Raw genomic sequence first — 14,852 nt, forward strand, 5'->3', positions numbered from 1 at the left:
AAGGTCAACAAACATGTGTCTCTTTTCATTTGCGAGTTCTGTGCCTTTTCCCATGGTGATGGATGACAAAGGGATTTTACATTGGTGTTACCTCATTTTTATACCCCAGTGAAACAGGAAGCCACTGAAGGCCAAAATACAGTTCCTTAAAACGAGAATAACTTTTAAAAAGTGTAATGTTAATGCAGATTTAAAAAATATATTTTTGTCCTCCACAATGAAATCGGGGAGGGGACTGTGGATCTGTCTCTGTCCATTAGTAAGTTAGTTCGTACAGCACTGGCCCGATTTTGACTAAACTTGGGTGAATGATGCATCTTGCCATTTGATTTGTTTAACACTTTTTTGTTTACTACATGATTCCATATGTGTTATTTCATAGTTTTGATGTCTTCACTATTATTCTACAATGTAGAAAATAGTAAAAATAAAGAAAAATCCTTGAATGAGTATGTGTGTCCAAACTTTTGACTGGTAGTGTATATGTATTTATAGGCATACATGTAGGTCTATTATGCAATTTGTGTTGACATTTATCATTTTTGTTTAAAAACTCTACCCTTTCAAGCTGGAATCCTTAATGGTGAAACTGCCACATCCGTTTGGGATATTATAACAACAAAGAAGTTACAGCAAACAACAAACACTGTTTTTTTTTCCCTCGGACATCATTGCACGCATGATAGAACAGCAGAATATGTGCTGCAAATTGTTTTACCACACTGCTCAATGCACCTCACCTCCATTTTGTCCACAAAATGAAAACAGTAACCAAGGTGCTGGGGCGGACAGTGGCCCTTTTTCCCCTAATGCAGAATCCATCTTTAACATGCAATCCTCATGGAAAAAACAGTACAATAACCTTGGACAAGTTAAGAGGCTAAATGAAGGTCAGCCGGGGGATAAACAAGATCCAGCTTTCCACTTCAAATGGAAGTGAACCAATGAAGTCCTAATTGGATAATATTACTCTAAACAATTTGGCCTCTTAAGGTAGTGCAGAATTATTTGAAACTCAGACTGTGCACCTAACTTCTACATTCGCTCTAGGCGATAAGAGACACTTGATGGAATAGTTAATTTAATAATGATCAACAAGAGGTAGGTGGGAAGGCAATGAAGTGTTGAACCATCACTGGTTGCACATTAACTCCAAACTGACTATGTCACAATGACATAAGTAATAATAATTTGTTCTTAACTGACTTGCCTAGTTAAATAAGGTTAAATAAAATAAAATAAAAATAGGGGTGAGATCAGAAAACCAGTCAGTATCTGGTGTGACCACCATTTGCCTCATGCTGCGCCACACATCTCCTCCGCATAGAGTTGATTAGGCTGTTGATTGTGGCCTGTGGACTGTTGTCCCACTCCTCTTCAATGGCTGTGTGAAGTTGCTGGATATTGGCGGGAACTGGAACACCCTATCGTACACGTCGAGTCTGGTGAGTATGCAGACCATGGAAGAACTGGGACATTTTCAGCTTCCAGGAATTGTTTACAGATCCTTGCGACATGGGGCTGTGCATTATCATGCTGAAACATGAGGTGACGGTGGCGGATGAATGGCACGACAATGGGCCTCCAGGATCTCGTCACGGTATCTCTGTGCATTCAAATTGCCATTGATAAAATGCGATTGTGTTCATTGTCCGTAGCTTATGCCTGCCCATACCATAACCCCACCGCCACCATGGGGCAATCTGTTCACAACGTTGACATCAGCAAACCGCTCGCCCACACGACGCCATACACGGTGTCTGCGGTTGTGAGGCCGGTTGGACATACTGCCAAATTCTCTAAAACAACGCTGGAGGGGGCTTATGGTAGAGAAATTAATATTACATTCTCTGGCAACAGCTCTGGTGGACATTTCTGCAGTCAGCATGCCAATTGCATGCTCCCTCAAAACTTGAGACATCTGTGGCATTGTGTTGTGTAACAAAACAGCACATTTTAGAGTGGCCTTTTATTGTCCCCAGCACAAGGTGAACCTGTGTAATGATCATGCTGTTTAATCAGCTTCTTGATATGCCACACATGTCAGGTGGATGGATGATCTTGGCAAATGAGAAATACTCACTAACAGGGATGTAAACAAATGTGTGCCAAAAAATGGAAAGAAATAAGGTTTTTGTGCATATGGAAAATTTCTGGGATCTTTTCTTTTAGCTCATGAAACATGGGACCAACACTTTACATGTTGCATTTATATTTTTGTTCAATGTAGTTAAATTACGAGTTGAACTACATGTAGTTCACTACTCCCCAACTTTGAAACTGAGTATGCTTTAAATGTCAGGATGTCATGCTAATTTCGACTTTTCATCTAGTATGAATTCGCTACATGCTATTGAGAAAGAGAATCCTCTTTTCAGACCCACGTGTGTTTGACAACAGCTGATAACCAGCTGATAATCAGATAAGGGTTGTGCCTTACCAAATGAACGAATGGCGAGAAACAATTGCGCATTAGATGACACATTCTCAGTATGGGTGAGTCTAGTATGTTGATATTTGTTGCTTACTACATACAATACTACATACATTTTTACTAAACAGTACATTCTAAATAGACTGTGGTACGATTAGTACACAGTAAGCAGTTTTAGTATGTAGTAGGCAAGACAGAATTCAGTCAATGTCACTGACAGTTGGAGGCTGTATTCATTTTTCTTCTAGAGGGTAAGATGTTCCTTCTAGTCTGTTGGCAGCTTTTCTTATACTAGTCAGATGGATGGATACACTACACAGCCTCTTACGCCGTTACGTGGAGAGGTCCCGCTTAAGAACCCTGAGCCCAGACTAGTGAAGGAGGGTCAATGCATATGAAATAGCACACACCAGAGAAAATGTTGTATATCACAAGCGTTAAGTCAAGTTTATTTTACTTGCAGAGGGGCAATCATCTCTGATATTCTGCGCGACTAGATTGATGTATGCCATCTAAACTTGGGATCTAATTTCAATATTTAGAGGAACCGCAGACAGTTGTATACAGTGCCAAGGGACATAATGTAAATCTGAACATCTGCTCAGATTATCTGCCCTTTGCAAAGTTACAACAGGGCCACGATCGCTCACTTCATTGGCCCTCACTAAAGTGATCTCTACCCAAGAACCGGAAACGTGAGAGGGCCACTTGGACACAGCATGAAGGTACTGAAGCTCATGCATTGTTTTGGTGGGCGCTCTTGGCTTACCTTTGAAATAGAGCAGTGCCATTTAACACGTTCTGCAACTCTGGGAGCGAAAGACCATAACAGACATAATGCTTTCATCCTGACATGGCTAGCAGTCATAAAGCAACATGCAATCTGAGGCGGAGGCTTTGAACCCACCGATTGACTGCCAAGTAAAGCCACAGAGACACACAAACCGATGAAACAAAGATGTAAACAGACAGAGACACCATAATTTCACAGCAAAACATTGTGAGCTAGCTGGACTTGAATGAGCCAAAAGTGGCCTCCTGGCTGCCATTGGTCAAAGCTAAACACTGTACAATACATTATTGGCTATGAGATGCACTCAAATGCATTCTCTTCAATGTTTTGTAGGGTATGCCAGATGTGAGGTCTGTATCAAAAGATTTCGCATTGACCCACATTTATTCTCTAGCTACATCCAAGGAGATGTTATTTCAGTGGCCAGGTGTGGATGCATTGGGACAGACTACGATCAAGGTAAAATCATCTCCTAAGTCTTGATACATTGGTCACGTATAATGTTTAAGGCCTTGTGATAATCTGTCCTATAATAGCTAAATTGGTCCTTTGTGTCTGTGAACTGTAATGTTAACCCAGGAACACAATTTGATCCTATCCCTATGTTCCTTTTCTAGGCCTACTTCATGGACATCACTTCACTGGAATGATATGAGATCAATGTTATTCCTGCTAAGACGCTTTCCATTACTGGAGCACATTGACCAATTCAGGTTGACAAAATATGTGTTGCTCTTTGTTTAGGTGAGCAGAACAATGTGTTAGACAGTTGCTACAATGCTGCTTACCGATACCTCTCCTACCCAGGGATCGGGATCGGGATCGGGCAGGAAGACATGATATTGAATGGAGAAATCAAGACTGATCTTTGAATCTTTACCATCTAGTTGCAGATTTTAATATATGATTTACAGCGGAAAAACAAAGCCTTTCATGCGTTTTGCTCAGTATTATTTTTGTGCTGGTTGTAGTTTACAGAAAAGCCTGTCTTCTTTTTGACAGATGTGTTCAAGTGAGGCTAATGTGTATAAAGTCACAGTGTGTACAGAGACAAGGGTCTGCTGTGTTCCCTCTAGGCTCAGAGACCAAACACGGCCATCAGTGACTAATGAAACTGTCCTAGTTCAACTCCAGCTCCATACAAGTTTATGGTACTCTCCTGCGTGAACTTTTTTCTGTCTTGGTGAATTATGTTTTCAACACTGAAACATTTAAGGAAGGAAATATAAAAGTGTTTATTCTGATGCCTCTTTTATGGGGGGAGTCTACCGGATTCTCGATGTTTCATCAAACTTTTATTTTATTGCAGAAATCACAACAGCAGAATGCAGGCCTGTTTCACTGTCTGAGACATTTCTTCATGCTCTTTGCAGACATTTCTAAACACGCTCTTTGCAGGAATTTCTAAACACACGCTCTGGACATTATCTTCAGGTAGACACAACCCCTTTACAATCCCATTTGTATATTTTGGGTTCTTGGTATTCTGAATGGAATAGTAAGTGATGGCTCAATCTGTGAGATCAGCAGATGCACTGGACTACATCCCACTTCCACAACACAACAGCCAGAGCCAGTGTGCTGGAACGCAGAGCCGCCCTGCAGTTGATTATCACATGTCCTCTTTGGCTTTCAGCAGGCCTAGACACCAGCCTCCTTCCTCCACTCTCACACATCTGCACTGAATCAAAACAGCCTGCCATTTTCACTCTCTGGAATTGTCATATTTAAGATGATTTCCCACAAAGTTATCATGCGATAACAGTAATACAGCCTTTCACCCCAACTAGATAAAACAAGACTGTTGTCAAGAAAATGGGAAACGGTATGCTTCAATTAATTGCATGCTATTATACTTCTTAGAATGTTCACGCTCAATAATTCCCAACTCCTGGACAAGCTGGAGCGGGTATAAATGCAACTTTCAAATCAGGGCTTCAGTTGACCTAAGGTGTTTTGCATCAACTCTTTGAAGGTGAAGCCTTCTACTGTCTGATAACATACCGTTCTTGCTTGAAATTCATCCTCATCATATCCCGCTTAAATGCATTTTCTGAAATGAATGACATGATTTATATACAGTGTTGTTTGTTTTCTTTTGCTAATGCTTTTTTTTAGCATTCCTCTATTTTACAATCATCAAATCAAAGCTGATGTCAAAAAGCTGCTGATGTTGGGATCATAGATGTATTGTCTATGGTTGGGATTAACACAGTGCACAAGATGACCCAGGACCAACAAAGTCAAATGATGATCTAACACCTACAGTGGGTATAATAAGTACTCACCCCCTTGGATTGTTTCACATTTTGTTGTGTTAGAAAGTGGGATTGAAATGAATTTAGTTGTGATTTTTTTTGTCATTGAGCTACAAAAAATACTCTGTAATGTCAAAGTGGGATAGCTTAGTGGTTAGGAGCGTTGTGCCAGTAACCGAAAGGTCGCTGGTTCTAATCCCCGAGCCGACTAGGTGAAAAATCTGTCGATGTGCCCTTGAGCAAGGCACTTAACCCTAATTGCTCCTGTAAGTCGCTCTGGATAAGAGCGTCTGCTAAATGACAAACAAAAAATGTATATATACAGTACCAGTCAAAAGATTGGACACACCTACTCATTCAAGGGTTTTTCTTTATTTTTACTATTTTCTACATTGTAGAATAATAGTGAAGACATCAAAATTATGAAATAACACATATGGAATCATGTAGGACCCAAAAAAGTGTTAAACAAATCAAAATATATTTTATATTTGAGATTCTTCAAATAGCCACCCTCCAATGGCCTCATGGTGACATCCCTGAGCAGTTTCTTCCTGCCCTGCAGCTCAGTTCAGAAGGACGACTGTATCTTTGTTGTGTCTGGGTGGTTGAATACATCATCCACAGCATAATTATTAACTTGACCATGCTTAAAGAGATATTCAATGTCTGATTTGTTATTGTTACCCATCTACCTATCACTGTCCTTCTTAATGAGGCTTTCGAAAAGCTACCTGGTCTTTGTAGTTGAATCTGTGTACTTGACTGAGGGACCTTACAGATGTTGAATGTATGGGGGACAGAGGAAGGGGTAGTCATTAAAAAATCATGTCAACCCCTATTATTTCACACAGAGTGAGTCCCTGTAACAAATTATGTGATTTGTTTAGCCACATTTTACTCCTGAATTAATTTAGGCATGCCTAAACAAAAGGGTTGAATATTTTACAACTGTACTAATTTTATTTTCACTTTGACAATTTAATTAAATCAATGACAAAAATCACAACTAAATGCATGTCAATCCCACTTTGTCATGCAGAATGCTCAGGTGTATCCCATTGCGGAAGAGTTTTAAAATCTGCCACATCCCCTTTGAAGCTGTTGTTTTCTCGGATGATTAAATGCACACATTTAAGAACCATACGCTTCTTATCCTTTTATCTATACTAGCACAACTAGCTGCATTTATTTTTACCACTTTACACGTTAGTGGAGGCTGGTGGGAGGAGCTATAGGAGGACGGGCATTTTTAAATGGATGGAATGGAATCAGTGGAATGGTACCAAACATATCAAACACATGGTAACAACATGTTTGACTCCATTCCCTTGATTCCACTCCAGCCGTTACAATGAGCCCGCCCTCCTATAGCTCCTCCCACCAGCCTCCTCTGTTACACATGTGTTTTAGGATTGCACCTCTGTAAAGGTAATTTGCCTGATGACGTGCTAGAGAAGAAGGAGTGTCTCATTTCATACAAGCGAATTTGTTTCCACTTTTCCAGAAGAAATTACGCGAGGTATCAATAAAATCCCATTGAGATTCTCCCCAGGACTGCATTTTGTTCTCCTGCCTTATGCAGTCAGTTCTCCTGCATTCTCGTCCAGGGTTTGGCTTCCCATTGGAGAAAATTGAATCACATTTGGTCATAGGGGTGAAATAGATGTTCTTTTACACACATTGAGAAAGACACAGGGAGGGGTCTCGATTCGTCACGCTAACAATTTCAAACAGCTTTAGTTTAGGGTTTGGTTGTGCCAATTAGAATGACTCATTACTCCTCACATTTTATAATCAGCGACAAGTAGTAGTATGTTCCCAAACGTATTTTAATGATGTAATGACAATCACACAGATGACTAAGTCCCTGTCTGCGTAAAGCCAAGCCTGGAAGCTTATCTTAAGACATGCAGATGTCTCTCTGGTTTTAACAAACCACAGTGTCATCCCGCCAAACCATCTGCAGAGCTTAACTGAGCATTCAGATTTAATTAGCTAAATAACGAGTGTGGTAAAGTGTATCCATTCAGAGCATGAGTGGAAAACTTCTCAACTTAGAGGGCTGCAGCACTGGCACTGATAATGTCATTGATTGGCTACAGTCTACACCAGGGGTGGGAAACTCCAGTCCTGGAGGACAGCAGTGTGAACGCTTTTGACCTGGTCTAACAGGGTCAGTCCTATTCACCAGCTGCAGATGTCTGATATGCCTATGGGTAGACAGTTTAATATCTCAACTAGGGACAGACATTTTGTCTAGTTACAACCCTAGTTGTAGTCTATAACTAAGACCCAGATTCATTCCTGGTCAGGTCATGTGGTGAGAAAAACTCTGGCCCTACTCATGACACAGTTTTTAGTATAAAGTGGCATTGACCAATGGAACCTTTGACACAGTAGTGAAGACTGATGATAAGGTACAGTGATCAATCTCTCACACCAATTCATAATCTCCCCTCCTACACCAGTGTCACCTGGTGTTTTGTGTGCGTGTGTGTGTGTGTGTGTGTGTGTGCGTGCCACGGTTATTGAAGAACATAACGTGTGTGTGTGTGTGTGTGTGTGTGTGTGTGTGGGTGGGTGGGTGTAAGTGTTGTGTTTCCTCTGACATTGGCTTTGTTGACACTGAAACACACATCATTCAAATGGGAGGTTCAGTTTAGGGCTGTGACAGTCATGGAATTTTGGATGACGGTGGTTGGTCAGCCAAATGACCGTGTCTACCGTAACAACCTCTTGAATAGCCTAGGTTAAGACACACATTTTGTCCTCTCTTCCGCTCCTAACTGCATGTGCTGCCATAGAAATAGAATGAATAGAACGGGCGTCCTCGTTCAAGTCAATGATCGAATCAAATCAAATCAAATTGTATTTGTCACATGCGCCAAATACAACAGGTGTAGACCTTACCGTGAAATGCTTACTTACAAGCCCTTAACCAACAATGAGGTTCAAGAAATAGAGTTAAGAAAATATTTACTAAACAAAATAAAGTAAAATAAAAAGTACCACAATAAAATAACAATACTGAGGCTATATACAGGGGGTACCGGTACCGAGTCAATGTGCGGGGGTACAGGTTAGTCAAGGTAATTTGTACATGTAGGTAGGGGTATATGCATAGATAATAAACAGCCAGTAGCAGCAGTCTAAAAACAAAGGGGGGGTGTCAATGTAAATAGTCCGGGTGGCCATTTGATTAATTGTTCAGCAGTCTTATGGCTTGGGGGTAGAAGCTGTTAAGGAACCTTTTGGACCTAGACTTGGCGCTCCGGTACCGCTTGTCGTGCAGTAGCAGAGAAAACAGTCTATGACTTGGGTGACTGGAGTCTTTGACCATTTTTTGGGCCTTCCTCTGACACCGCCTAGTATATTGGTCCAGGATGACAGGAAGCTTGGCCCCAGTGATGTACTGGGCCGTACGCACTACCCTCTATAATGCATTATGGTTGGATGCCGAGCAGTTGCCATACCAGGCGGTGATGCAACCGGTCAGGATGCTCTCGATGGTGCAGCTGTATTATTTTTTGAGGATCTGGGGACCCATGACAAATCTTTTCAGTCTCCTGAGGGGGAAAGGTGTTGTCGTGCCATCCTCATGACTGTCTTGGTGTGTTTGGACCATGATAGTGTGTTGGTAATGTGGACACCAAGGAACTTGAAACTCTCGACCCGCTCCACTACAGCCCCATCGATCTGAATCGGGGCATGTTTGGCCCTCCTTTTCCTGTTATCCACAATCACCTCTTTTGTCTTGCTCACGTTGAGGGAGAGGTTGTTGTCCTGGCACCAAACTGCCAGGTCTCTGACCTCCTCCGTATAGGCTGTCTCATCGTTGTCGGTGATCAGGCCTACCACTGTTGGAGTCGTCCTTGGCCACGCAGTCGTGGTTGAACAGGGAGTACAGGAGGGGACTAAGCACGCACCCCTGAGGGGCCCCTGGGTTGAGGATCAGCATGGCAGATGTGTTGTTGCCTACTCTTACCACCTGGGGCTGGCCCGTCAGGAAGTCCGGGATCCAATTGCAGAGGGAGGTTTTAGTTCCAGGGTCCTTAGCTTAGTGATGAGCTTTGTGGGCACTATGGTGTTGAACGCAGAGCTGTAGACTATGAACAGCATTCTCACATAGGTGTTCCTTTTGTCCATGTGGGAAAGGGCAGTGTGGAGTGCGATTGAGACTGCGTCATCTGTGGATCTGTTGGGGCGGTATGCGAATTGGAGTGGGTCTAGGCAGGTTACCTTCTCTTTCTTGGGCACAGGGACTATGGTGGTCTGCTTGAAACATGTAAGTATTAGAGACTCGGTCAGGGAAAGGTTGAAAATGTCAGTGAAGACACTTGCCACATCGGCTACGGAGAGTGTGATCACACAGTTGTCCAGAACAGCTGGTGCTCTCATGCATGCTTCAGTGTTGCTTGCCTTGAAGCGAGCATAAAAGGCATTTAGCTCATCTGGTAGACTCCCGTCACTGGGCAGCTCGCGGCTGGGTTTCCCTTTGTAGTCCATAATAGTTTGCATGCCCTGCCACAGCTGACGAGCGTCAGAGCCGGTGTAGTAGGATTCAATCTCAGTCCTGTATTGACGCTTTGCCTGTTTGATGGTTCATCTGAGGGCATAGCGGGATTTCTTATAAGCGTCCGGATTAGTGTCCCACTCCTTGAAATGATATGTGATATGATTTAGATGCAGAAAGTAAACAGCATAGTGGGTAAATATTCGCAACAACTAAGAGCATTGAAGCGCAAGGCTCAACTTCTCAGCTGTTAACTTCTCAGCTGTTTAGGTGCCCTGGCTACCACGCTATAACAGTGTGAAGTGAACCTGTGCACATGCACAGATACTGTGTGTGACTGTGTGAGAGCGAAGTCTTGCATCTCCCTCATCTCAATTTCTCCGGTGCTGCTTCTGGCAATGTCATTTCGCTGAGTCTACCTTTAACATAATTTGAGTGAACATTCTACATTAGCATGGAATGTAGAATGTTTGCTACAACACCTTGCTTGTTTCAGCAAGGAGCAACAAAGTGTTATCACTTTGCGGACTCAACCGCACGAATGCCCGGCCGTCCCGTCTTAAGTCAGCTGTTCGTTCCACCATTTTTTGTTTTGTTATGACGGTTATTTTATTTTCATGACAGTCTTCAACTATTACCATTGGTTACACGGTTATATGGTAATGTGCCAGCCCTAGTTCAGTGTAGTTTCCTCAAAGGGAATATCAGGAGGGGAGAAATTAGAAATTAACTATAACTCCCCAGGCATTTTGTGTTGAAACCATTGTCACACAGATTGATTCATTGATTAGGATAAAACATTTTGTCTAGCATCTGCTAAACCTTCATGAAGCATTGCAGCATCTCTCTGTGAGTCACTTTGAATAAAGGCAGATAAAAAAAGTCTCACACAGCATAAAACTAGCTACGGTAGCTACAGTTATTAGACAGAATAAAGACCAAACTATTCCCAGTATCCAGATCTCTCTCCTGTTCTTTGTGCTTGTCCCCCCCAGATCCCTGCTATATCAGGCTCTAGTTCAGCACAATGCTATGCTTCATTCCTGCTCTGAGCAGTTTCGCAAGAATGCCCACGGCAACGCAATGAGCAGCATGTCATTCAAAGCCCAGAGGTGGCCCTCAGATAAAGTCACCGGTGCCACAGCTCCCTCTACGCCGGACGGCTCTGAATGGGTCCGGGCAGACAGGCTCAGGTTACCAGAGGCACTGTGTGACTTTTACCATATAAATGAAGCCAACGTTTTCTGGGGGGGGGGGGGATTGTCTGTTTATTGCATACGGTGGATTGTCTGTGTCGCCGGGGTCTGGTTGTCAGTCATGCCAGACAGAATTCATTAAATGAACTGACTCCATTAGAGCTAATGAGTTGTAGATCAGTGGTTGTGGGTGGGCCGTGCTATTCTGAACTAACAGACCATGTCGATTACTGGGTGTAATTCCTCTGCACAGTGACGGCGCAATTTTTTTTGTCATTGCATACATGTATATTCAATGTAAACTCGTTAAAAATCATAGTGCCTTCCACAGAGTCTTAAATAATATTTTGGTCATGGTACAAAGTAATTGGTCTCAAAGACTCTTGTAAGGTTATTACATTATAGTCATTTAGCAGACGCTCTTATCCAGGGCGACTTACAGTTAGTGAGTGCATACATTATTTAATTTTTTTTCATACCCCCCGTGGGAAACGAACCCACAACCCTGGCGTTGCAAACGCCATGCTCTACCAACTGAGCTACATCCCTTATGTAACTGAAAACAAGCAGAATGTATCAGGTTCTTTCATTTAGATTTCCATATTAGTTTGGAAAATGTGTCTTTCCCTGACAGAATGAAAAACATGGCCATTATATACAGTACAGTACAGTACACTTAGAAAAAAGGGTTCCAAAAGGGTTCTTCGGCTGTCCCCATAGGATAACCCTTTTTGGTTCCAGCTAGAACCCTTTTGGCTTCCATGTAGAACCCTCTGTGGAAAGGGTTCTACCTGGAACCAAAAAGGGTTCTTCAAAGGGTTCTCTTATGGGGACAGCCGAATAACCCTTTTAGGTTCTAGATAGCACCTGTTTTTCTAAGAGTGTAGGAGAGAAATCTGGCAAGGTTCAAGGCAATTGGCTGACAACCTACATGCTTTCGTTCTCCATTCTTCTTCTAGGCCCGCTGACTGTGACTATGCTGATGAATGTACAGCTCAAAACTGTATTCTGTAGATATTCTCTGAGTGTATATTACGAGCAGCTCTGCTAAGTTCTTTGCCTCTTCATCCATACATACATTTGTCTAGCTTCAGGAGAAAGACTGTCTGGCGTGGTGTGTTCTCAATGATTCTGTGGGGATGATTCTGTGGATGATTCTGTGGATGATACTGTGTGTTCTGTCTGGTTGATTTATAGTAGCAGTCAGACTGTGACAGTAACGAGGTGTTGTTGGAGAAGAGCTGTGTGGTGAGGAGCTAACTCTTTCTCTCTGCCCACATGGCTATCCACTGTCCTTACAATGCTGCCTCTACGAGAGGGTGTAGAGGGATTACACTGGAATGTATTGGAGATTCCTGGGGGAGCAATACTGAGCGAGGGTTTAGTGTTCTGTTCACGGATGGCTGTGCCAAAGTCATTGAGTTTAATACTCTAAGACCCTAATCTAGTTTTTAGTTTTCATATGGGAAACCACACATGGTAACACTAATACAGACAGTATATCACCTCAGCTGCATGTGAGGAATATGTGTTAATATGTCTCACTGTGGTTTGATGAAATATATTTATTGAGCACTGTTTTGTTCAAACCAGTGGGTTCCACACTGTACAATGAATCCCACAGGTCCTGTGCATCACATGTGTGTACCGGTATGTAACGATGTGAGTATATCACACTGGGCATCCCTCTCCCATGTCAGTGTGTTTAGAGTGGCTTGATGGGCTGCTTTACAAACCCTGTGCCTGACTCACCATAGCGCAGAGGGAAATAATACTGTGGCTACCCCACTTTCCAACCAAGGTGCATGAACACTGAAAGAGCAAGCTGAAGATAAAAAATATTCAGCTACTTTTGGCAGGACCATTGAAGTTAGCTTTAGAAATAATCTGTTATTGTTCAAGCCATTTGCTTTGGTTGCATGCCTTCATCGGGTTATTTGTGTCTTTCTCTCTCCCCATAGGCAGGTGCCAGGACCGAGCTGGGGGCCACAGAGAGCCAGACAGACAGTCCTGATGGCAGAAGCCTGGAAGGCAGTCTGCTCTGAACACGTGCTCTAGGAGCCAGGGGCCACACTTCACGGGGAAACACTGCACAGGTGAGCTGAACAATATTTGTTTTTAAATCTTGAATCCAATTCAAATTTGAATAACTTTCTTTTCATAAAGCTTTACATGAGAGAAGTTAAATGTTAAAATCAGTTAAGATCTCTGTGTGGGTCACGATCTCAAAAAGGGTCACCTGTTTAGAGAGTTTTCCCTGGTCAGGTCACTATAAAAACTCCTGGTGTAGTTAGAGTACAACACACTGTAATGATGCTTTCAATGCCACCACAAGAGTAAATATGTTTTTCTAGCTGCACAGTATGTATTGTGTAAAACATAGTGTCGACAACCACACAGCTGTTGTTGTATCTCTCAATCCCTGCATGGTACTGCCATCACACTGACCCCACACTGTGACAATAGTGTCACACATTATAATCCTCAAGCTACCTTTCTCTATGGATGAATAGGACAAAGTTCCTCACCTATTTTGAAACCACCTGCCTGTATGATGGAAGAAGCGGAATCCAAAGTCAGTATCTACAATTCTTAAACAGGATTTGATCCCTAATGTTGGTGTCTGTGTGTGTTTGATCCCTAATGTTGGTGTCTGTGTGTGTTTGATCCCTAATGTTGGTGTCTGTGTGTGTTTGATCCCTAATGTTGGTGTCTGTATGTGTTTGATCCCTAATGTTGGTGTCTGTATGTGTTCGATCCCTAATGTTGGTGTCTGTGTGTGTTCGATCCTGCCAGGTGTGTGTGTCCATGAGGTCATCCATGCTGGTCCTGCTCCTCATGGTCAGTGCCCAGGCAGTGGCCACCATGGGAGGGGACTTCTGCCCCCCGGTCTCCGCTCAGCGGCAAGGACCTGCCCCCAAAAGGACCCCTAACTCTGCCCCCACCGTGGATCCCAAACTGTTCACCAAGCGACGCTACCATTCGCCCCGCGTTCTCTTCAGCGCCCAGCCGCCCCACACAGAGCCCATGGGACGCCAGTGGTCCGGGGCCAGCAGGGGAAGGCGCAGGGTTGGCCAGCCGAAGCACCGGGGGGTGTACTCTGTGTGTGAGAGCGTCAGCGTCTGGGTAGGCAACAAGACCAAGGCCACGGATATATCTGACAACGAAGTGGAGGTGCTCCCGGACGTCAACATTAACAACGTGAAGAAGAAGCAGTACTTTTTTGAGACCATGTGCCGTGGCGCACGGGGGGGCAGCACTGGCTGCCTGGGCATCGATGGGCGACACTGGAACTCCTACTGCACCAACTCGCACACCTTTGTGCGGGCGCTGACTTCCTTCAAAAACCTGGTGGCCTGGAGACTGATCCGCATCAATGTGGCATGTGTCTGTGTGCTTAGCCGAAAGTCCTGGCGACAGTGACCGTGCTCTCACTGGTCATGTGGTCACTGCAGTACTGATGACAGGACCACTTGGTACTATCATGTGGTCACTCCAGTACTGCAGTCCCAACCACCCACCACCAACCCACTGGAGTGCTCTGAGACTCTGCCCCACCACAGCCCTCACCTAGCCCTCTGCACAGAGTAAATTATTGATTATGAGGACTGCAAGTATATAAACCAACTATTTGTTTATCAGTTGTTGTTGTTGT

General features: G+C 43.4%; 1 protein-coding gene across 1 annotated transcript; it reads left to right on the forward strand.

Moving 5' to 3' along the window:
- Positions 1-14,005: 14,005 nt before the first annotated feature.
- LOC311133370 (nerve growth factor-like) lies at positions 14,006-14,620 on the forward strand (the record flags this gene model as incomplete). Its single annotated transcript, XM_084166876.1, has 1 exon — positions 14,006-14,620. One exon carries the CDS (start codon positions 14,006-14,008, stop codon positions 14,618-14,620), a length of 615 nt encoding a protein of 204 aa, XP_084023002.1.
- Positions 14,621-14,852: the final 232 nt, after the last annotated feature.

This window comes from Coregonus lavaretus (genome assembly GCF_964263955.1).
Source record: "Coregonus lavaretus genome assembly, chromosome: 8".
NCBI classification, from domain to species: domain Eukaryota; kingdom Metazoa; phylum Chordata; class Actinopteri; order Salmoniformes; family Salmonidae; genus Coregonus; species Coregonus lavaretus.